Raw genomic sequence first — 25,604 nt, 5'->3', positions numbered from 1 at the left:
AGCTCTAAATCCTCCTTGAAAAAAAACAAAAAACAAAAACCCCAAACCAAAACAAAATTTAAAGAAATTACTTCCAAACTTCTCCAATGATCTGGAATTTTATTCCATCCATATACATGCATAGTAACAACATTTGTTGAGAAATTATTTCTATCAGAAGTAGAACATTATCTTTGTGATCACCAGTTGCAGTATTGCTACTCTTATATTTAAATATATCTTATATATGAATTAGATTCATAATTGCAGCATTGAGTTTAGGGTTTTGTTTTAGACTGTGCCTTTCAAAAGATAAAACTGATTGATATGACCTCATTACTTACAATACTGCTTCCAGTAATTTTGTTCATTCTTTATAAAGTATTGCATTTAACAGCAAAGGTTTAAAAATTGAGACAGAGATGCATCAGCGAAAGAAAATACAAGTACTATACAAGAAAAAAATTGCCATCTTCATTTAACGTACGTTTCAGATTAAGAAAGTGGACAGAAACATACTGCTACATACAAATGCAAAGCCTAATGACTAAGGTACTGTATCTGCTAAAATATAAAGTGCAAACTGAGCCCAATTGTTCAAAAAATTGAAATTTTAAGGCGAACTTTACAGCATAGTTGAAACTTCTTTGCAAGTTATATTTTAGCATATACATATATCTGCAACAGCATATAAGAAAAAAAATCAGGATACACAAGTGCTTTTGAAGCTATTTCTAAAATGCTTTTCTGTATTGTTTGTGACTATTTTCTTTAAAATCTACTATACAGTGCAAACCATATGTGCTACACAATAACTATACAATAACATTACAAATGACTTTAATATAAAGTTTTTAAATAAAAAATAACATAACTACAGCTATGAATACTGCTGGTAAAATAAATTAATATTTTTGAAAATGGCACCAATAATACACTTTACTAATGGACTGTAATGAAATTACACCTTTAAGTCTTCAACTCAGCAATAGCGAAATCTCCTGATTGTCCAGATGTAATTCAAACAGCTTTCCTTAGACTGTATGGAACAATATGCTAAACACAGGTACCAAAGGTGACCGGTTGTTTCATTTGACATGTTCTGCTGCATGTGACGAGCAATAAAACTTCTTATGAGTTATAAAGTTTGAAAGATTGTTGAACTGGATGTCACACAGTCGGCAATACTTTCCACTGGTCGGGGCCTGGGTAGAACCATTCACGCCTTTAGCTATACTAGACAACTGTTCCTCTGCTGTAGGAATTGCTGGAGAGACATTTTCATTTGCAGTTAAGGGATTCTCAGAGATCCAAGAGGGAGACTTGTGCCCATCTTCATGCGGAGGATTCTGGGAAATGTTCTCTTGCTGTGGGTTTGCGGCAGGTCTTTCCTCCTGTTTTAGTCCCCCATTAACTATTACCATGCCTCGGTTTTTCGGCAATAGCGGAAGAGACTCTTTCTTCTGCACAGCACATCCATTCGAAGGCGCCTGGCCTTTAGGAGATTCACTTTCTGTATTTGTGCTTTGATCTAAATCAGTATTATGAATGACGAGAGAACCAGAAATGTAATCACTTGGCTTTATTCCATAATATGGAGAAAGCTGATCTGCTCCTTTAGCTTTCTTTATTGCTCCAGGGTAAAGGCATTGTGGAAGAAACAAATGTTTGTTTTCTTCTTTTGTAGCAATAAGCTGGGCCGCTTCACTAAAGACTTTTAGTCCTTGAAGTGTTGCTAAGTGTGTGGAAAATAAGTTTCCATTAGGAGAGGACTGTTTCGAGTTTCCGTTTTTCTCACATTTGATTATGCTTCTTTCATAACTTACATCTGGGCTGTTTCTTTCACTTTCTGGGTTTTGAAACACCTTACTGTCGAGCTGTCCCAGGTCGTTACGCTGATGGGCAGTGACAGGGCAAAAATTCTGCTTGTGAGCCAGGTAGTTCTCTACCTTGTTAAAACTGATCTTGCATACTGTGCACTCATGGTAGTCCAGCAGCCTTTTGGGAGAAGTGGACGTCCTCTCTGATGGAGGTAAGCATTTTTTACTGAGATCTATTGGCACATCCATCTCCAAGCAAGACACAGTGGAGTGGGGAGTATCACACTTTGAAACTGGAACACACTTGTTAATAGACAACGATGTTTCCAGATGCTTTGAGACTATTCCTGGAAAGATATCACATCGTGGATGGTAACATTCTCCAAGGCCCTCTGTTGACTCTTGAGTAGATGTACAAGGATTGCCAAGATTAGCCACTTCTAGAAATCGCTGTTGAACTAGTGGTGGCCTTTGCTCTTGCTCTGGCAGGCACATCTCATACATCTTCCTCCGCTTCCGGGTACGCATTGTTCTCTGCATGGCAGGCACTTTGTTGGAAGCGGATCTCTTCAGTGGGGGATCGTGGCGAGTGGCACAGTAATACTGCTTGTGGACCATGTATGTTTCATGTCTGCTGAAAGTAATATTACAAGCTTCACATGTGGTCTTGTTAGGATCGCTCTCCCCTTCTACTAAAGGAGCATTGGGATTCTTCACATCAGAAGGCTTTCCGTTTATCTTCTCATCACCGTTGCTTGCAGTTGACAACTTCTTAGATTGTGCAGTAAAGTCTTTTTCATGACTTTTATTGTTTGGCCCAATCAAATCTAAAACATTGGAAGAGTTTAAGCAAGATGTCTGCAGAAGTTGATTCTCTGGATCTGACGTGTGAGGAGCTGCATTCAGGATGTTTATAGAGCTTTGACCATTACTGGGACTTACAGCTTCTGGCATTTTTTCTGGAACACTGGAAAAGTCTGGTGACTTTGCCATCTGCTGCCATCGGCTGCTGCAGTAATGCTTTTTGTGTACCAAGTAGTTGTCCAAATTATTGAATGTTATGTTACACTCGAAACATGTAGCCCCTTTGGGCATCAAAGGACTGTAAATTACAGGAGGATAATTGCTACTTCCATGCCTCAGTCTTCGATGGACCAGTTCAGACATTTTGGCTAGTATCTCTGAAGCCTGAGGAACCACAGTGATGTCTTGGGGAAAAGCAAACTGGGAAAGAAAAGGTCCCATTGGGAAGGAAGGGCCAATATTAGGCTGAACTGGCGATGAAGCAAGTCTTGGACTGGATGGTTCAGATTTTATTTTAGTGTATGAAAAACTCTGCTTATTTGTTGCAGGCTGGGTTTCTGGCCTCTGGTTCGGAAGGAAAAGTGGAGCCTTTTTTTCACATTTATCAAGCTCTGTATCAGAACTTGCATCTTTAGTCTGCATGGGCTTTTGGCTCTGGGGAACATCATTTCTGCTCAACAGGTCCGTTGCAGGCTGTAAACCTTCTTCGTTTCCACTTGGAGAGTGTTCAATGTCACTTTCTCTCTGAATCTTGTTGCCAGAGACATGTAAGTCTTGGTGCTGCAGTAGCTCCCTCTGAGTTTGGAAGCCAAAATGGCAGTGATTGCATCTAAAGGCAGCTTGAGTAAGATGCGAGAACAGGTGCTGATGGAAGTTAATCACCGAGTCTGCAGTGTAAGTACAAACTGTGCATTTCAGACTAGCACCGGGCGGGAGAAATTCTTCCATTTTCACTCCTATAGAAAAGACAAGTAAAATACAAAATAAAGTGACTATTTTGCCCTTCGTGAAGCATACTGGAAAATCAGTTGCACAGAAGGTACCAACACAGTGAGAACAACCAGTTTTCTTCTGATGGGATGATATTAATCACCATGAAAATACTTGAATTGGTTGAGAATTTCTTTCCTCGGACGGCTAGAGGATATTCCCAGACTTCTCTGCTTTGGAGAGCCTTAGCATCTGCCTGCATTCAGCAGAGATGAAAGAAAAGAAAGAACAAGGGAATGGATAAAAATAAACTGGTCTTACTCTACATGAAAAGGTCTTAGAAATTACGGTTTTAACTAAAGGAAACATAATGTTCCCCATACACAATCACTGGAAATTTTGAATGCCCAGAAAGCACATCAAGGTCAAGAGGCTCAAGGTTATGATGTGGCTTGAGGTACAGCCCTCAAACTCAATGTCTGAAAGCCACAGAGAGAGCAGAAGTAGCACTTTGAGCATTATTAATGCTCAACTCTTCGCCTGCGTGAGTCTGCTGTAGTGTGGGAACAGGATACAGATCTATCCTCGTTAGAGAGGACTGACGAGTTGTGTTCATTGTAAAGGGAAGAGGAGGAGTAAGACACAGCTTCACCAACACTTTATCTTCCACATCTAATGGCTGCAGGCATCTACTGCTGTAGATGCTTTTCCTCATGAAATCACTAAAGCTTTCCCTATTATGAACAGTACATTCAAAGCCATCTTACAATCACTGCTGAAACAAAAACCCCATGCTTCATGGTATTTTGAAATGGAAAAGGCTTTAAAAAGAGATAAGACCAAATTTCTCTACTGCAAAAACACAGATTCTGATTACCTGTTAGACAATAAAAATGGAAAAAATAGTTAGGGATGATATTTGTAGTCTAAAATGGATAGTTGTCCTGTCTAAACACACACATACACACACACATATACCATGCCTTAGTCAGGTAAACTAGGTTCGTGGTAGTTGGACAATATAAAGCTGTAAGAATAATGTGGCTCAATTGGTGGGAATTCATTCTGTTGTACCTGGAGGTCCTCAGTTCTCCCCTAGCATCAGTGACTCCCACAGTTGTGAGCGACATTTGAACTACTCTTGGCCTCAGAGTCCAGAAGGGAGCCGAGGAGGCACACAGCATTTTAACCAGCGCTTGTTCCCCATCAGGCACTTTTTCACCAGGAGGGAATACCAAGCTTTAGCTCCTCTACTTCTGTGAGATGGTGTTTCATATGCTTCCACATCACGCGATACAGTCTCAGTGAAATGTCTCTATGGACTCTGCATTTCAGTCAGGGCTCCATGCTCCAGGGGTGTGTGTCTGCTATAGTCCCCAGAAAGAATGGTGCAGAAGTTGAAGCAAACACAGAACTAGCTTACAGGGCATTTGTAAAAGGAATGTTTCATTCCCACTGCACAAGCTGTTATAACTTGTTACAATCCATATAGAAAAATAAAGATGGACAGGATCTGAAGGAGAGCAAAAATAATTGAACTGACTGGTTTATGACTAAAAAGAAGGGGAAGGCCTGATGTTTAGCCTCTGATGTAAGAAATACCTAAAGATTCTTACTGGGCATTCAGCAGGATCACAGACCTATATTTTTCAAGGAACACAGATGCTTATCTCTAGATTGCAAGAAGACATGGTCACTCACAGCTCATGGCTGAAAACCCTGTCGACACCTAAGCCAATGGTATGTCACTAAATGCAAAGAGCTGAAGGAACCTTTTTACACAATGGCTAAGATTTCAGACTTTTCCTCTGCTTGGGGAGAAACAAATCTTTTATCTTCCAAGAATACCTGGTTTTAATTACTAGGCTGTAAGACATGTAAGACATGATCTTCTTCAACTGCTCTTGTTGAACCTGTTCCTACTGTTCCTACTGTTCCGCTGGTTCACTGAACGGTGAAATATTTGCTAGGCAAGAGACAGAAAATGGCAATAGCCTGATATTCAAAGTTAAGATCTGGAAGGACAAAAAGATCGGACTCTACATGAATGGCTAAGTGTTGTCTGTGTTGTCAGCACTCTTCTAGTCCTGTTCTGTGAGGTAACAAACTCCTCCAAGGCAACATGGTGCCTTCTAGATTTGTAATTGCTGCCCAAGTATCAGAAGAACATGTCTCACTTCACCAAGTCCACAGAGCAGACTCTCACTCCCCCAGAAGTTTTTACACTGCAGCCAAATAGGTCTTCCTTCTCTGAATAAAGGACACATTGTTGTCCTTTAGACTCCATCCATTTAACAGAAGGATCAGGAATTCCTGTAGGGCCCTTTGCCTCTTTCCGGACACAGTTCTGTACAGTGGACAGACAACACACCCATACCTGATATTGCAGTCTTTCTTATTTGTAGTTTTTTTCTGCTAATGAAAATTCCAATGCAGAATGTTCTGCAAACTCGTAACTTGTGTTTCCAGACCAAATTCAAAACAAACTCAAACAGCACACTCAAAGGACCTTCAGGGAGGTAAATTCCTGCTGAGTTCCAGATTTTTAATATCAGGAATTTTGTAATCCCACTTTCTGTATATCTAATATTATAATGGTAACAACATGGACAAAGATAATACTAACCTCATTTTATATTTATAAGGAGGGAAAAGAATATTGTTATGAAAACAAAAAGTTTTTATGAAACAAGTATCTTGGGAAAAGCACACAGTTATGGACCCTGATCCTTAAAGCCTCCTGCCTAAGAAGCCTACCCTAGGACCCCAAGATCTTATTTCAGAAGGACTTGCTCTCTGTTGGTGTGTATTTCTCCACTGAACATCAAAACAGGGCAGGTAGAGACTGTAGTCTAGCAGACTCACATTTGGTGGATGGAATCCTGAAGTAATTGATTGAATCTCTCAAAGATCAAGCAGCAGCAGCCTAACTCTGGATTGCTGAGCATACCCTCACCAGTAAAGAAATGCTGCCTGTATGTGTGTACATACGCATTCAGAGACAGCATTCAAATGAGGATTAGTAGATAAGAGAAATGACACTGGTTACCCGAGAGAGGTGCTTGGTGTAGAACACAGGTCTGAAAATGCTTACATTCTGGTAGAATCTACACCCAATGCTTCCATAAATTTGGAGAGACATTGATCTGCTGAATGTCTATAGTGAATAATTCTTCAAACAGCTAAATCTAGAAGATGATACAGGAAAATGCATGGTACTTACCACTGTGAGAATTTAGGTGCATTTCCAGAGCTCTTGCATTAGAAAAGCTTTTGGTGCACTGTGGGAAGGGGCATACACTGGATATCTGCTGAGCACTATCTTCATTCTCCTCAGACAGCTGAGGCCCCTCTCTTTGCCTTCCACTGCAGTAGTACATGAGATGGGCCTGCAGGTTCCGCTCGCTTCGATACCAAATGCCACAGGATTTGCAAGGGAATATGTCCTCTACAAGCAAATATAACCAGGTGCAGGTTAGCCATGGTACACTCAGTGCCAACCAATTAACACAGCTGGATTAATTCCCCTCACTTCCCCATTAAACACATGCTTATTTAATACAATATTGAAAACAGAGCCACAGCTTTATTAAAATGTCACTTGCAGGTGAGAGACTGAACACAGGAGACAGTTGTTTCTTTCAAAAGGAGATTTTAAAAATAGTTAATATAAAAAAGCAGCTAGAAGTTTTTGGCATGTAATTTTTTAAAAATGAAAATAAATGTTTGTTGTCAATATGCAGTTGTAATTCAAGAACTAAGCTGTATTTCTAATACATCATTACTCAATAGGTGATATTTTTCAATTGTGCTTTTTTTTCTGTGTGCACAAGTCTTTCCAGCATTGGGCCTTGGAATTTTTGAGTGCTAATTGCAGATGACTCTGAAGAATGTATATTTTCAGAATGCTTATGCAGTTATTACTGTAAAATCCTGTTGTTCTGTTATCCAGGAGGCCAGACTAGATTACATTTCCTTAAGATCCTACAGTGTTGAATGTAATATTATTCTAAGCATGTTTATTTCCTGGATTCCTGTTGTTATTAGTACCAGAAGTTAAAATTTCTAATGTACTTTTGTCCTCTTGATTTTTGGTAAATTGTTGCTGTTCTACTTTTCATTATGCAAAATGGATATTTGCTAAGAATAATGCAATTTTTCATTGTCTTCTATCCCAAAGTGTCAGCATCCTCTGAGGGGAAGACAATGGCGAGGTTGCACAGAGTGCTTCCCAGCAACAGAAGGAGTAGATATTTTGATCATGTACTGAAGGCTACATACTTTACCCATGTGAAGAGTAATAATGAATACTGTATATGTACACAAAGCAGACAGATATTGGTTGTTAATATCCTGTCAGAAGGATACCTACGCAGTACATGTTGTGTATCTGTCTCAGAAGGACAAAAGACCTGTTTGATCTTTCTGAAAGCTGAACTTGTCATCCTATCAGTAAGAACAAGGAAAAAATCCCAGCCCTTTAGGGTGCATCTACACTAGTAAATTGAAAGTGACAGTGTCCAGACTACAGCACAGGAACTTCTTGTTTATATTGTTAAATCATGAGAATGGTCTCTTCCACACTTTTGGCTGAAGTCAAAAGGCTGAATTAACAACTTCCCCATTCCTGCATACAGTTCAGGAGTTACTACAGGCCTAGGATCATTCCCTGCAACTGGTTTGGATGCTTCTCACCTGTTTTTGAGACTAAGAGAGGATAAAATTATGAGTGCAGCCAGACTGTGCCAGCTGACCTCAGGATCTGAGAATGAGCAATTGCAGTCAACATCAGAACACATCTTGGTCAACATCAAAACTTTCACTGACTTCAGAATGCAAAAAACTGTTAGTGATTGTAATTAACTTAGTTTTGAAGAGTGGGTGGTTGGCTGCTCTGAAAATATGGCATGTGTAGCCAATGATGTAATTTATTATCCTTCATGACAATTTGTTTAATTTCAAATACTGATATATATAGGACAACTGCTCTGTTCCAGTTCTTTTGGGTGAACAAAGTTGAACAGTCCAATCCATTGAAATGGATGTCTTTTATTTGATAAATATCCACAAATGCAGCCAAAATGTACATTGCTTAGTTTGCTTCTCTGACTGCATTGTTAATGATTGTCTATTTTTCTGCTCATGAATTTGCATAAAATATTTTCACTGCTACCAGTTTCTATTTTTCCCTTTGCCACTGAATAATTTTGCATGAATTTAAGACACAAACATTTAATAGAACAGTTAGTATTCCAGTATATACCAACATTAAAACATTACTGAGACAGTTTGCATCATTTGAAACGTCCATCTCATGTGAAAGCTAACATTTTCAGGGGTTTTTTTGGCTTAAAATGGTTTAAAAAAGTTGAACCATTGAGGTCTCCACAGAAGAGAACATCCACAAGTAGTAATAGGGAATTTTGATATGGGCAACATAACAATTGAATTCATTTGACTGCATTCCATCACAGAATTGAACTTTCTGATTATCTTTATAATTTGACTTCCAGACATCTTTATTTCCTACGGGCTAGATGGCCTGGACAGCCTGTAGCTCCAGTTATGCATGGTGAATACGTGACTCCCATAACATCCAAGTAAATAACATTCACAGTCTTTCCCTCACCCACTAAGTGGGTCACATTGTCATAGAAGGAGATCGGGTTTGTCAAGCAGGACCTGTCTTTCATGAACCCATGCTGACTGTTCCTGATCACCTGGTTGCCCTGCATGTGCTGCTTAATGACACTCAGGATGATCTGCTCCATAACCTTCCCAGGCACTGAGGTCAGACTGACAGGCCTGTAGTTCCCTAGATCCTCCTTCCAGACCTTGTGCATGGGCCTCAGATTTGCTAACCTCCAGTCAACTGGCACCTCGCCAGTTAGCCAGGACTGCTGGTAAATGATGGAAAGTGCCTTGATGAGCACTTCCAGCAGTCCCCTCTGTACCCTTGGGTGGATTCCATCTGGCCCCATAGACTTGTGAATGTCTAACTGGTGTACCAGGTCCCTCACCATTTCCCCTTGGATTATGGGGGCTTCATTCTGCTCCCTGCCCCTATTTATTAGCTCAGGGGGGCTGGGTACTCAGGGAACAACTGGTCCTACTACTAAAGACCGAAGCAAAGAAGGCCTTAAGTACTTCAGCCTTTTCCTCATCCTTCGTCGCTATGTTTCCGCCCCCATCTAATAAAGGATGGACATTATCCTTAGTCCTCCCTTTATTGCTGATGTCTTTATAGAAACTTTTTTTATTGTCCTTAATAAACACATCAGAAGCCAGGTTAAGTTCTAGTTGGGCTTTTGCCCTTCTAATTTTCTCCCTGCATAACCCCAGGACATCCCTGTAGTCCCCATGAGTGGCCTGCCCCTTTTTCCAAAGGCCATAAATTTTCCTTTTTCCCCTGAGTTGCAATCATCGTTCTCTGTTCAGCCAGGCCATTTTTTTTCCCTCGAGAGCTCAGTTTTTGGCACATGGGGATGGCCTGCTCCTGCGCCTTTAAGACTTCCTTCTTGAAAAACGTCCAGCCTTCCTGGACTCCTTTGCCCTTCAGGACTGCCCCCCAAGGGGCTTTGTCAATCAGGCTCCCGAAAAGACCAGAGTCCACCCTCCGGAAGGCCAACGTAGCAGTTCTGCTTACCCCCCTCCTTACTTCTCCAAGAATCAAAAACTCTATCATTTCATGATCACTATGCCCAAGGTGGCCTCCAACTGGCACATGTCCTCCTCCATTTACAAACAACAGGTCCAGCAAGGCACCTTCCCTAGTCAGCTCCCTCACCAGCCGATTTGGGAAGTTATCCTCAACATACTCCAGGAACCTCCTAGACTGTTCCCTCTCAGCTGCATTGTGATCCCAGCAGATATTTGGTAAGTTAAGTCCTCCATGAGGACAAGGGCTAGCAATCTTGAGACTTCTCCCAGCTGTTTATAGAATATTTCATCTGCCTCTTCATCCTGGTTGGGCAGACTCCCACCATGATATCTGCCTTGTTGGAAATATCCCCGTCTGGTCAGAGGCAGAGTCAGAACCTGGGTGGAAAGTTTTGGACAGTGAGACTTGTTACATTAACAGCCTCCTGGAGTTAAGAGTGCAGAGGTTACTCCGAGTTGCTGCCTAGCCTGTATAGCAAGAGCTGATGCACCATAAACTTAGACTCCTCTTAGCAGTAAAGTAGTAATGATCAGTGCAGCTTTCTAGAGCTCTGCAAAAGGCAGTGTTGGAAGCAAAGTTTTTTCCAGAAATTTGATCCTGTAGAAATTTGACTACTTTGCCAAAGCCCAGAGTTGGCCTCATGTAGATTTGCACAAAAATACATCCTTAGCTGAAACAGGCTGTGAATGGGTAGCTGCCCTTTAGGCTAAGTAACTCTCTCACTGGTGGCCCCCTTGCAGCTGTTCTGCCCTAACTGTGGTAACTGGGTGATCCATTTTAGGGGCTACTGACACCTTCTTTTGGAAAGGTCCTGCATGGTGCTAATTGCTGGTTCTGTGAACAGGTATGTCAGCTCACAGCAGCCCTACTGCTAGGATAAAAATGAATGTGCTTAGCTAAAGGGCTTGAGGTTGCTGCCAACTCGCTCTCTGGAAGGGAGGAGTTGGATGAGTTGGACATTTTAAGCTTTATCTTTTAAAATAGACTAACAATAAATGTGTAGCTATCACAACTGATTACACAGAAAATAAGCAATTACAAAAAAAAACCCAACAAAACAAAACAAAGGAAAAGACAGAATGCAAGGCGTTACCACAGATATTTTAACTAGTCCTGTCTGAAGATCTTGAAGATGGTGTGACTGTTCAAGACACAGTGTTACTTGGTGTAAGCCTGAATGGCAGATCATGTGCCTACATGTGCATTCACACCTTAAATACTGTGTTCAGTAGTTCACTGTATCTAATTACAACACCTACAAACCAGGGGAAGCATGGGCGAGTGCTCCAACATGGGGTCTAAACAGACAAGCTTACAAAGTGCTGAGAGCTAAGGATGTGCAAGAGGTCTAAGTGATGACTGGGAAGGATCATGGCAACAGCTAAGATATTTGAAAAGTACTTAGAGAGGGGATGAGGAACTAGGGCTGTATAAAGGTAAAAAGGAGTAATAAGAAAAATTTAAAGAAATGAAATTTAATTCAAGCTGAATTGTCCCAGTTCAAGAACTGACTTATGTACTCGTTTCCCTCCTCTCTAAGGACAACACTTAATTACGTGCTGTATTTTGTCCATGATAGGGTCTACTGATGTCCAGAGGATGTAAAAATATTTTTCGGTAGCTGCATTGAGTGGAAATACTACAATAAATCAGGGCTGCTGTAAGGCATGATCTCCACTGCATTTTGAAACAGCCACTGAAAATATGTGTTCTTTCTTTCCATTGACTACCATGAATTATTAACAGAATCTGCAGCTGTAAGCAACAAGCTTACTTCAGCATCAGAGGCTGGACTTTGTGAGCGAACTAACAGGCCTATCTTATCTGCTTCTTTAACAGCTTCTGATCCTATCGCCTGTGGGAGCAGATCACAGAACCTCCACACGAGGGCAGGTCAGGTACTCTGGGTGAGAATCTTGCAGAGCCCAGCTGCCAGACCGCTCTTCTTCCTCCTTTGATGTCTGTGGGTTCATCTGAGATGATAGGGGAACAAAAGCAGGCTCCGAGCTGTGGGTTTTAAGTCGTGTGGTTTCTGTGGTCTTGAATTCACTATCGCTGTATTAGCTCTTCATATGTGCCTTAAGTACTGCTGTTTTAAAAAAACGCCAGAGAATAGTATTCATCACTTACTGTTCACAATAGCCGTAGGCAAAATAGATGCCATTGCAGCTTGTTGAGGGAGCAATTGTATTGAGTCCAGCAGGCGTGCGGGATACATCCCTTCTGTGAGAGTCATCTGACTAGCAGCTTGCAGCCTTGAGTCAAAATCTACAACAAAGGCAATCAGCTCTTCACCCTCTGAGATGGCCTTGGTTGTGGTACACCAAAGCTGCCCTCCTACAGAAAACATAAAAGCAGAAAGATTTAATTGACGATATCAGATTCCAGAACTTAAAACATCAGTGCCATATCTTCACACTCTTTTTTACATTTTGATGTTTTTTTTCAAGGTAAAGAGGCAAATAATTTTCACTTTACAGTCCTCCTATCAACATAGGAATTTTCAGTGTACAAAAATAACAGTTTGGGGATACTCTTCCTAATTATTTGCAGCATGAATATTCATTTTAATTTTTCATTTTGTCTCCTAAAAGGCCAGCACTATGAAAATCAAGATATGGGTGAACATGTTTTATATGGCACTTTCTAATCATTACTTTTCACCCAACTTCCTGTATGTTTTTTCGTAACTCCAAGTTTGTTTTATTTTGAATACCAAATCACAGCACAATAAAGCCAAACAGCTGCAAGAAAGAAATCAGATTTCCTCTTAAGGGCGTTCTTCCCCTCCCTGATGTTTGCCACCCTCTGTCTCTAAAAAATCTTCCCTTATGTAATATTCTTCGTAACATGACTGCTTTATCTCTGCTTACACTGACTGAACTTCCTGAAAAGAAGATATGCCAAAGATCTGTTTCATAAAGGCTTATTCAAATAAAGGTTTGTTTAAAAGGGGGGGGGAGGTGGAAGAACTTTCATCAAACAGTAAGATACACTATAGCTCTGTGCTGCAAATGTCACGTGTAGTGCATTAAAAAGAAAATTAACTATGCGAGTACATCTACTAATGTATTTGAATGCGATAGTGAATGCTCATTTATTTAACATGTTTAGACAGGCAAAGCACTTATATTGTGTTATCTACACTCTCAGGCCTAGATACATATCCAATGCAGTTATGCCTGAAATAATGTTGCATACTTTATATGTTATAAAGCTTTTTTTTCCTCAGGTTTTGTATATATAGAAAAAGCTATATGTTGTATTCATTAGGCAAGCAAAAACTGTACTCGTTTTGATAAGTAATATTGCTGTGTTTATCTTTCGGCATAACTGCCTTTTCAACTGCACTTCATTTTTTTCCCCTCAAAGAGATTATAGTTTTAAAACAACTTGTTGCAAAAATCTGGTAGAGGAGATAACAACAGTGTATGATATGCCACAGCTAAATGGAAGAATTAGGACATTGTTTTAGAGAAATCTTGGACAATTAATTAAACCAGTCTATTAGCTTTCAAAGATGAGCAAACAAAACAGCATCAGTGACAATGTGTTTCAGTGGAAAAATAAAGCTAAGCTACCAGACCTCAAAGTGGTGTAAAAGTTTCAAAGCAGAAAAGTGTCTTTGTATTTACCCTTCGGTAATACAGCAGTTGAAGGTGGCTCAAAAGTTTACAAATAATTTACTGTAATGGGACTAAAGCATACCAAGGTTTACTACCCTCCAAAAGTACGGTGTTAAATGGTGCAAATCTGAGTAATTTCCTTGAGAGAATAAGAAGATGAAATGTGAAGATAGTACCATAAACGCCTACAATGCCGAATCCTAATGCCCAGGCAGGAATTCAAACATTTGAAAAGTACAGTTGGACTTATTGCCTGATATAAGTCAGAAGTAAACATACAGAAGCCTTCAGAGTTAAATTGGTGTAAAACCTGTTTAGGAGAGAACCAGGCTAAATTCCTAAAGCATATTTAATCAGTCTCGTAGATAAAAGTACATGATACACATGCTGCAATTTGAGAACCTGAAACTGGCTACTCTCACTGCAAACACCACACAGTCCACTTTCTGGGGGAGCAGGGGCTTCATTAGTAACGTGCACTTCCATTTTATTTATATAAAAAAGGTGCAATAATCAACCAACGTGTTTTAGTATATTTTAATATAGACTAAGAGCTCTTCTTAGACTGTATCATTCCCTGAATTTCTTAATAATATAAAAATGAGTCACTGCAGAAGAACCAACTGAGACTTTCTCTATCCTAGCAAACATCTTGACCAGCTGTACCCTTGGGAGGGAAAAAAATAGAAAGTGCACTTGATTACTAGGTCTCCAGCTGCAATCGGTCTGGATCAGCTAAAAGGCTGACTCAGTCTCCTGGTGTTAGAGCTCCTCAGGGTGTTGACTCATGTCCAGCAGCAGATTAAACTTGGACAGCTGAAGCGAGCAGTGACCTCGGCTGCCTGCGCCACCCAGCTCCTGGAGGCTGTCACACCTACGGCAGGCACAGCCGAGTGGGATGTGCGACAGCTTTGGAAGAACAACAATCTCTAGCTTGGCTTATTAAAGGAAAACAGAACTACAGAAGTTTAATCCACTGCTGCATTTGAATGCAAACCATCAGCCCAGCAGGATTCAGATCCAAGAGTTACATTGTTATTTTGTTTTCTACCATCCCACTGTATGGAAAATGAGGCGTTTAAGTGATCGTGACATATATGTCGTGTTAAGTTAAATCCCCAGATTAACTCCCAAATGACGCATGCTTCCAGCTACTGGAAATGCAGTATTATTCACTCACACGGATAGGACACAGTACAGTCCCCTCTTGTCCCCTTCTCTGTTTGGTTGCACAGGGCAGGCAATAGCTGCTGTTTTGAAAGACACAAACAACTTTATTCCCCTTAATGCAGTGAATGCAAATATGCTGCCTTTCATGCACAGTGGGAAAACAGTGGAAGAGAAGTCTTCTTGAGACTTCTACTGCACAGACAGGAAAATGGAGTACAGAGAACCTGGCAGAGGCTTCCAAATTTAATAGGAAGTTCCAATCATGACTGTCATATGAATTATTATGCTGTCTAGACATCCTCGTTACAGACCAGGTCTTCCTCACAGGTAGTGCTTACAAAACAGGAAAAAAGTTCTTGCTTTCTACAAACATTTCTAGAAGCTGAGACCCAACTGACATACACACTCTAATTTCTCAGGAGCACATATTTTCATAAAGCAAAGGAGTGTTAACCACAGATTTTCAAAAGGATAATAAGGATGTCTCCAAACAGTCTTTGTCAAGTACTGGTGGCAATGGACAAGGAGATAGGAAGATGTTTGCTTGAAGTATTTTCAAGACGTGAAAATTTCATAAGGGAACGTAAGGGCCTGTTATTTACATGAGATGAAGTTCCGACTAAGCTGTCTAGAAATTTTTTAACCAGCTGTTCTTTTGACAGAAAAAGCTTATGGGGGTGAAATGGTTCTACCAAAGCTTTACCAGCCCAAGTTTCTCAGTCCTAAGACAGACACAGTCATCAGAAGAAGAGAAAGGAAGAACATCCAGATAAGCTCTAATAAGGATGAGTGACAGTACCTCAGAAATCAAGTCGCGGTTATACTATTTGGCTAGAAGGCAAGATAATAGTAGCCTGGTGATTTTGGCCCTCTTCTCAACTGTAATGAGTAGACTAATCATCCACTTTACTGAAAAGGGTCTGACCAATTTTACATGGTGGGATGAGAAAAGTCTTATTCTTGTTCCAGTGTGGGAGGGAAGTTTTTGAAATACCAGAAGGCTTTGTGACATTGTAAAACTGTTTTCTCTACAAGTCTAGTCCTGAGTCTGTGAAACTGAAAATAAGCTTTTTGATCCTGCATTATATTGTTTTCTATCTAGGATTAAACCAAAGAAATTTGTGATATACAATACATACATGTCAAGCAGAAGAAGAGAATAAAAATGTCTGTAGCATTATGTATTTATTTGAACTCTTTTTCTTGTTCACATTGCAAAGAATTAGAAATGCACATTTAATCATAGTAAATTGGGAAAGTTAAAGAATATCATGTTGTGCGAACTAGAGCAAAAAATTACATTCCAATTGCATTGGCATGAGTTCTTTATCAAATGACATCAGGCACTGAAACAGCTATCTGATACCTTCAGAGTTTCCACCAAATGGAAAGGTTATTTCAGGATTCTCTTCTTTGTCTGCATTTCACTGCAAAATTTTTGCTGCTTGAAAAAAACCCCAACACCCTTAAATAGAAAGAAACCCAACAAACCAACTTTCTATGCAAAGGAAAAAGTAAGGTCCTGATGTCCCTGAAAAACTGTGGACTTACTGTTCTTTGTAATGTTTATGATCAAGATTCTTGTGCAAACAGATCTGGTTCCTAACAGGAAGCTTATAAATCATACTCATAATTGCTGTCAAAACTGCAGTGGAGTGTACTGCAAGTTTCGATAATAAAGAATAGAGTCACAGTTCAAACTTGATTACATTTTGGAAATTCATGCTGCTCTTACAAGAATCAGTGGTCTTAAATATCTTCTTCTCCTGCCAAATTTTTCACTTGCACTTTTTATTATTTATGAAATCAGTGTCTGCACAATGTCATGCAGACCTCTGCTGATAAACTCTAATTAAGATTAAGACAAGCCTTTTGGAAAGGATCCCATCATTAGCAAACATGATAAACACAAAAATACTCCCTACTTGTCAACCAGGAGCAATTCAGTAACCTAACAGTATTATCTGTTGCTAGGCTACAGAGCTGACAAAGCTTCAATTATATTGTATGGCCATACCTATAGAATACTGTATAAGCAAAATGTATCTAATATAAAAGCATTTTACTTCATCCATGCTATCTGTAATTCATGGCTTCTTTCAATGGCAAAAATCAGGTTAATAATTACATAGCATGCTGGAAAAAATCTTAGCGATGTGTCATGTTTGCACAATTTTTTCTAATTTATCTCTGTGATTGATAGACATTTGCTTTGTAAAAATAATAAAATGCAAGCAATGGGATGCTGTAAACCACAAGCACAACTACATCTGGGCTCATCAAGATATGGAACCACACTTAGTATAAAAAATATATAGTAAATTGAACCAATTAAATCATATTTAGATGCAGTAATACTCTATCTTCTGTATTCAGAATGAGGAGTACTGTGGTGATAGATATGCATGCTAATACAAAACTTTATTTTATGTAGGGCAGACATCTAAAATACAAGAGAAACTTGCTTTTCTTTTTTTAAACAGCCCTTCATTTCTTCCTTCTACATTTTGAATTATTTTTTTTTTTAAAAAGCAACCTCTATTATCCTATTTGGAATCTGCAACTTGCTCTGAAGATTTAACTAAAGCCATAGCCCCTCACCCGTTCTGATTCTCAGAGCCCTACACCACTTCCAGGTACAGTGAGCCTTCTGATGGTGGGCTTCTTTTTTTTCCCACTTATTTTTTGCAGGCCTTAAGGAGTCTGTGGTCTGTGGGCCACAGTCTGAAAAAAATATATATTTAAGGACAGATTACCCTATTAACTCCACTAGGAGAAAAGAGTTTCATAATGGATGGAACCGTAAAGCCTCTTGATTCATACTGTTGCTTTTAGGAAAAGTGACTTAAGGAAGTAAGTAGCTAAAACCAGTATTTCCGCTGCGTACAGAAGTTTCATGGAAGAAAGTGGAGCTATTTTTTCACAGATGAAGAAGTGTAATGACAATATAAACATATACTCAAAGGCAATCCCAATTTTCCTGTCTTTAGTATCAGCTGGTTTTCCTTGCTGAACCATTTGGATCTATTTTTTTGACCCAGAAATGACATACATCTTTCACAGAAATTTAGGAAGTCAATGGCAATTTCTATTAAAACCAATTTTCAGTGCCAGTTAATTCAGAAGTACTACTTTTGTGTAGTAAAACTTGCGCTTACTGGATTTGATTGTGTTGCTGCAACAACATAATAGCCCATTTCCTGTACACACATCTTTTTGCAAGAAGGGTCAAAAGACTATCAGAATTTATTTAAACAACAGACTGTTACTCTTAGCGACTTCCAGGCACCGTCAACTGAATTAAACCTTCCTCTCTCAATGAAATATTCCAATTTGTAAAAAATGATGCTTTTTAGTAATGGTAATGGGGGTTGGAGTTAATTTATTAACTTCCCTCCTTTGTTGCACCGGTTAAGCATTTAAGGAGAATTTGTACATCACAATAGGATGGGATCTTCGTATTTGGGTTCCTCCTGCTTCTCACCCATAGGGTTGTGACGACTCAGCATAATGAATGCCATTTCAGTGCAGCACAAGTTACTGGGCAGATCTCTAATTTCTGACATGAACAAAGTACATATATCTATATGTAGACACATTGTTTAATAAAAAATTATAATTAATTCAAATCCAATACTGTTGAAATTTTTGACAGTAGAGTGGTACAAGGAACAGAACTTATAAATTATGTGTGCCCCTTCTTTGAAAAATGCTTTGGAGGTTTCTTTGTGCATTGGCAAATACAGTAGGAATATGAGGTATTGTGTGGATCCTCCTGCACAGCACCTGATAAAAGAATAAAGAGCTGTGACATATTCTTAAAACAATAGAGGAATTAAAGAGAAACAATGGGCCAGCTGCTTCATTAATACAATCAAAAGAGAGCCCAGCACAGAGGAGTCCAGATAATTAAGCACTACTCTTTTAGACCTTTTTTCTATAATAAAATTGCTAAAAATTTATTAACTACTTCATAGTTGTTAGATAGATCTATGTACTTGTTTATTTAGGTTGATTAATGCCTTTTCAGTATTCTACAACATGCCAACTCATGGTTCATACAAGTTTTTGAATAAAATAATGTTAGAATAAGTGATACGGATCTGTGGTATATGCAGCAATAAATCAAAAGCATTTTGTGAACAGTCTTTCCAGTTGCTAAATAATTCTTCGCATTTTTCACATGCGTACATAAAATATATACTTTGCACAGCATTTTAGCTATTCATGTATTTTAATGCCAGGGTTCCAGCCATCTCTCTGTGAAGTGCCTCAAAAATCATCCCTGCAAATTCAGACTTCTCAAACTATCACAAAAAATAGTTCTAGTGCTACATTAAGATTAATGAGATGATTCCCTAGCATCTTCTATCATTTTTCCTTGTTTACTGATCAAAGGAGATTGCCAAAAGATATTTGACCTTTAATTTTAACTAAACCACTGCATATTATAAGCCTGCAGTGTACTGACTGCAAAAAATGTAAAATCTATTATACTCTAAAAAATTAGACCAATACAGTGGACAAAACAGTTCTGTTGCCACTTTTAGTATTACCTTTATGTTCATAAAATATGGACCCTGCTTCATTTTTACCTCACTGAACAAATTGCAAAATAAAGGAACTGCAATGATATTTTTCAGAACAAAACAACAGAAGAATACTCAGCTTAACGGCACTATCCAAATTGAATAAGGTGGCTTTAAAATCCCTGCATTTTGAGATATAAAATGTCTGACCAGAAACAGGAAATGTAGATCTTACTCCTGCACCTGAGTCAACCTGAGCTTTGGGCCTGACTTCAGCTTAGTCATATGCTGACAGCGGTTTTGTCTGAATAGATGATTTTACAGTTAAAACTGTTAGGCATTATCTAGCTGATAAAGAGAAACAGAACTTGCCAGTCCTAGGGGACTAAACTCCTAAACCTGGCATCTCTGTGTCAGTGTAAGGGGTAGGTCTTTCCCTTGCTGCAGTACAACTATTTCCAACATCACGATCTGTATTGCAGCAGCTCTTGAATTAATACTGCAAAAATCCTGATCGGCTGAACCCCAAAAGAAGCACATTGTTTCTGAAGAGCAAGGAGTATAACAAGCACTCAGATTGGACCTCTTATTTTCTCCACTGTTGTCTGCCTGCTTTGTGTTAGTTTCAGGATTTGTATATGTTTCCCCCAATTAAATGAATGGGTGTAACACTCACCAGAGTTCTATTAGGTAGAGAGGCAAAATAGATTAGTGCTCTGAAAATATTCACAGGAAAATAATGTGGTAATTTTATTTGCCATTTTCCCCCCTGATAGAGCTGTCACAGCTTATTTACCACAGGGGGAGACAGTTAAACCCATATCCTTAGAAGTTCTATGCATTTAAGAGGCTTATATATCTCTTCTGGGACCCTCGTTCAAATCCTAGGCTAATCAGAGTGAATACATATCTTTCTATTAGATGGCTCTAAAAAGTCTTAGGTGATATCAGTTCCTGGTGGACGGCAGTCCACAGCGTAAAACTATTAAATGTTTGGCACAAATGGCAATACTTACGGAGTGAAGCTGAAAACTGTAATATCCTCCCACATCACAAGAAGTTAAGTCTGCTGCTCAGAGGTTGAAATTAAAGCCTGCCACAAATGCTAAACCTGTTATATTTCCTTAATTCAGCATAAACTCAAACAAGGAAGTCGAAAGAGTTCTTTCACAAGTTTAGCAATTTCTTCCTTTTTTTTTTTTTTTTCTTTTCTTTCCAAATTCCTCTGGTTTTAATTGAGTGCTACACCTTTTTTACATTTGAATTGGGTCTCACTTGAGTGTTATTTCAGAATTTACTAATCCTTCAGAAAGAAAATGATAAACAGCTTGAAAAAACTGATAAACCCTTGCTGACATTGCCCACGTTGCACTCCCATCACCACTGCAAAAGAGCTGGGACTTACTGTCGCAGCAAACTCATCTACCCTTCTACTTTTCACAGGATCAGTGAATGGGCACCCTCCAAAGAGCTTCCCTGGAGACATTCCCAGGTGACCCCACTGCGCCCCCCAGCTTTTGTGGATGCACCAGGTTTCAGAGAGAGAAAATGACGGCTGAAACCAACTACTCAGAAGCAGGGCTTTGGATACACACATTCCTACAATCCCCGCTTCCCTAACAGCACAGCTGTAAGGTGACCTTTTTGTAGCCTTACAAACACAATCATGCCTGTGGATTGTCTTTTCAGAGTTATTTTGTGAGACTGGAGTGTACAAAAAAAGGAGGTGATTAAATGAGACAATAGATATGTTTTAATGGCAACTCTTTCTTACAGAGAAAGCAGAGTACGCTACATCTTATCAATGGATTTTCTGCTGTCTTGCACCTGCTGCTGCAGGGCTCATTTCTTGCCCCTGGGCAAATGTAGAGTGAATGGCAACGGTACCTGAGTGGGAGGAAGGGTTATACAGAGCGAGCTGGATTGGTAGGTGATATTTGTAAAGGAAATAAACACATTAAATAGAAGCACAAATGGGGAAGTTATAGAATGGCAAAACAAAAGTAGGAAATAAATATCTGTTGAGACCTGGTTGTTTAATCAGTACAGGGGCCACACTCCAGAAGAAGCGCAAGGCTGTGCGTGAAACAAAAGCCACCTCTTATAATGACCAGAAGCCGGAACATTTAGTTGTGTGCACTGTAAACCTGAGAAAACAGCTGCTATTTTTGCTAGTTATCTTGGACCTCTCCTCATGTTAATGTTCAGCTCACAGGTTGAAGTTCAGGAACTAGTTTACCTCAGCTAAGACAACCATGGAAGCAAAGCAGCACTTGATTCAAAAAAATCTTGCTCCTTCTTAAGCCATTAGAATATTTTACATTGGCTGCAGTGGAAAGAAGAGTGTGACAAATCAGTGCCTCGCTTACTAAACAAACGACCAAGTAAAAGGCATTCAAAGAAGACTTGCATATTCAATAAGTTCTAAAATGTAAATATCATAGAAGCTACCATAAGCATCTAACCCCATCTTTTTTATTTAAAAAGTACCTCATTTGAAAAAACAGCTGCCACACACACACAAAACCCACACCAAAACCCCAGATTTCATCCAGATGTGTTAAAAAACAGGTATTGTACTTTTGCCTTTTGAAGTAGAAGCTAAAAGTGAAATGAATTGAAAACTCACGATGATCAAAAGCATTTCCAACTTCCAAGCTATGTACAACATCCAAAGTAAACAAGCATTGTAAACCACTGCCAGTCTACCATTTAGTTCATCTAATAAGTGAGATTGAAAGCAAATCCTATAATGGTAACAGCAAGAGTGAGCTACTTCTGGTCACAATTGAAATTAAAAAAAAGATTATGAATGAGCAAATAGCTAAGACTCTTGCTGTACAAACTAACATGGATTAGCAATTAAAGAGGATTCTGTACTTGATGATTTCTTCCAAAACAGGCTTAATAAGAAATACCAGTTTACTGAGCACCATACAGGTGCACAGGAGCTGCCATGCTGCCTGCTTGGTCAGCATGATTTCTAAATGGCCAGGAAAGAAGTGACTGTATACCCAAAGGCAAGCTGTCAAAATTCAGGCTGCAGCTGATAAACTGATTACAAAGCTGCTTAAGACTTTGCTTGTAAACAAAAGCATTTATCAACTAATAATTTGCAATAAACTGATGTAACTCCCAGCTGAGCCCCAAACTGTAATTGTCTTTACCATCTGCCTATTAAAATACCATTCTTCATCACCAAGCAGGAGCAGAAGGGAGAGAATCTCCAACAACTACATAACTTGCATGCTTATAAATAATCTGTAAGCATTTCACATGTTCGTTATGATTGCCAGGTTTTGTGCACTTCATTTTCTCTTTTTGAGAGGCAAAGAGGTGCTGTAAAGTGGCAGAAAAGAAATTAATAAATACTGCCTGGTGCAAGAAAAAATTATGTAAGTTCATCATACTCCGCTGTTTCTTAATTTTTTTCTCTTTTTGCTACTCCATAGGAACATCACGATGGAAGCCCCCTCAAGCACAACTTTGCAGATTAAACTCTCAATTTCTTTTCAACTTGTCAGTTTTCATTACCTTTCTTTCTTATGCATTCACTTCTTACAGCCGCTTCAATGGGGAGCCAGTTAAAGCATGCTGGCTCCCCAGGGGGGAGTCTGCCGGGGTCCGAGGGATTCTGCAGACTCCGTGGACCTCTACAGGGTCACCTTTAAGAGCGCTTCGCCTCTCTCCTTGAGAGACTTTCTGACAATTAAGTGAATGTACACGCTTGAATTTTCAGCCTTAGTCCTGAGAAGGGTGGTAGAGTTTAGACAAAGTTCAAAATTAACAAATTCACATGCTCTAAAGCTGATACACCCCGAAGGAAGAATCACTTTGTTAAACACCTAAAATATTCAAGTATGAGGGGGAGAAAACAGGAGAATTGATACCGTGCAGAGAACGGCAGCCCCTCAAGATGTGTCTGCATTAAAAATTGAATTTAACAGAGAATCGCACTATGATTTACTGCAATACACTCAACCAAATATTTCTGCAATCTGCACTCTCAGCCACCCACTGTTCTAAACACAAAGCTGTGACCAGAGACCTACAATTAGTTTACCTCTTCAGAAATACCTGAACAAAATGAAGAGATGCTTTAAATACAACTTGATTTCTCATTGACTTTCCAGATTCAGACTAAAATGATCTATTTTGCTGAAGTGAGGTTTTTCATGTGCACGGAAAACATTTTAGGTCATCACTGGGAGAAAAATGGGGATCGAAAAGAAAAAAAGGAAGGTTTCTCCTATTAATTGATTGTTGAGCTGTTAATTGTATTGAAATGCAAGAAATTAAAGCATGATCCTCTCCCCTGTGCTCACAGAAGCAGTCTCACTTCCTTCGGTAATAACCTTTCTCTACCTCACAGCGCCTTTGTCTAACCCAGTGTTACTACTAGCGTTGCCTGCAGAACACCACCCCATTCCTGAAAATTAAAAAAAGGAATAAAGCCTCAAAACAGTTTGGGACCTATGGACTTAATTGTTTAAGATACATTCCACTCAAGACAATTATGCTTGTAAACTAAAGCAATTTGACACATATATAATTGCACATACTCATGAATATGTTGGCTGAACCGGGTCTCCATACCCCAGTTTGTATCCACAGTACTGGGACAGGATACAAACAGGAGTGTAATAAAGGGAAAAGTGTACAACAGCATACATGGGTACAGAAAACATATGTATGAAAAGTTTTGTTTTTTTTTTACTGCTGTAAAGAAACATTTTTGTTAAGCAGTAAAACATGTTGATTAAAAGCACCTTTTTAACCTCTGTAGTTAAAACTCATCATGTAAATTATTTAGGAAGTACAAACTTTACTTTGTGAGGGTGAAATCCTTAGCATGATAATGCTGAGTTACATTATAAAGTTAGAAGAATCACAGAGTTTTAAAGACTTCTGTTAAAATTACTTAAAAAATAAAATGGTGACAAAAAAAAAAAAAAAAACAAACAGAAAAGATTTGTAATTCCAAGTGGTTGCTGCACAACAGGCAATGTTAAGGGAATTGCCATTGAAATAGTACTTACAGTACCCAAATCTTATTTTGTATTTCTTAAGGTCCTTAAAAATCACACTTTGTTATTTATGCAAATAAATCTGAACACATGACCAATACTGGAGTTTTATGAGAACAGGGCAGATTTAACACCACAGAAACGCTTTGCAAATGTACGCATCGCACTACCTGTTACATCTCTTTGCACGTATGACGTGCGAATTTCAGCAAACAGCCCAAGTCGCCACCCATCCCCACACCACCACACAGGATTAACTAATGAATGAGCCAATTTTGCGCCATTTTTAGTGTTTTCTTTCATGCCCGCTGAGTCAAGCTGGAAACAGCACCCAGGGCACGACTCCTATTTCCCTCCAGCACTGACACCCGGGTCAGACCCGCCGGGGAAAAGCCAGGAGGCGGCAGCGGGACGGGCACCACCACGGTCTCCCCTCAGGCCCCCTCGGCCTTCTAGAACCTTCTCTGACACGAGGGCCGCCCCGCCCCGCCCCGCAGCGCCCCTGGCGGTCGCGCCCCGCCAGAGCCCGCGGCGCCGCCCCGCCGCCAGCAGATGGCGCTGCCGCCCCGCCGTGCCGCCGGGAGCGGGGGGGGGCCGGGGGAGGGCTCGGGACACCGGCGCCATTATTTATTTAATTTTACACAACACTGCACATCGCGCCACCGGGGCTGATAAAGCCGGGAGGTGTCAGGAAGTTTGATTAAACCCTTTCCACCCGAGCCCCTCGTGCCTCCCGCTTTCCTGACAGTTGTGTCGTGTCGTCCGTCCGTCCCGTGTCCCCTCCCCCCGCCCCGCCCCCCCCCGGCCCCCGGTCCTTCCCCGCGCGCTTTTCGTGTCGCGACAGAGGGAGATGCAGCGATGGTGACGGAGCTCGGCACTGCCCCTGTCACGCAGGGAAGGTATTCCCCCCTCCCCACCCCCACTCACGAGGGGCGCCCCCTGACGGTACTGAAGGACATTCAAATAAACTGCCGGATTAATGTGCAAAGCACACAGTACGTCTTAATAATTGGTCAGATATTTAGAGACTATTTATACCTTCTCTTCCTGAATATCAT

At 40.0% G+C, this 25,604-nt stretch overlaps 1 protein-coding gene across 2 annotated transcripts in view; it reads right to left on the bottom strand.

Annotated features, from left to right (window-relative positions):
• Positions 1-914: 914 nt before the first annotated feature.
• ZFPM2 (zinc finger protein, FOG family member 2) overlaps positions 915-25,604 on the bottom strand; it is a gene marked incomplete at its 5' end in the record, with an annotated part of 320,839 nt that continues 296,149 nt past the window's right edge. For both annotated transcript variants that reach the window (XM_082479322.1, XM_082479323.1), the window contains 3 exons: positions 915-3,559; positions 6,757-6,981; positions 12,325-12,531. In XM_082479322.1, the coding sequence (XP_082335448.1) occupies positions 1,068-3,559; positions 6,757-6,981; positions 12,325-12,531 (2,924 nt within the window). In that variant the 3' untranslated portion in view covers positions 915-1,067. The remainder of the gene's footprint in view (positions 3,560-6,756; positions 6,982-12,324; positions 12,532-25,604) is intronic.

This window comes from Vanellus vanellus (assembly GCF_965231255.1).
Source record: "Vanellus vanellus genome assembly, chromosome: 2".
NCBI lineage: Eukaryota > Metazoa > Chordata > Aves > Charadriiformes > Charadriidae > Vanellus > Vanellus vanellus.
This window is presented reverse-complemented; position numbering and strand designations above follow the sequence as displayed.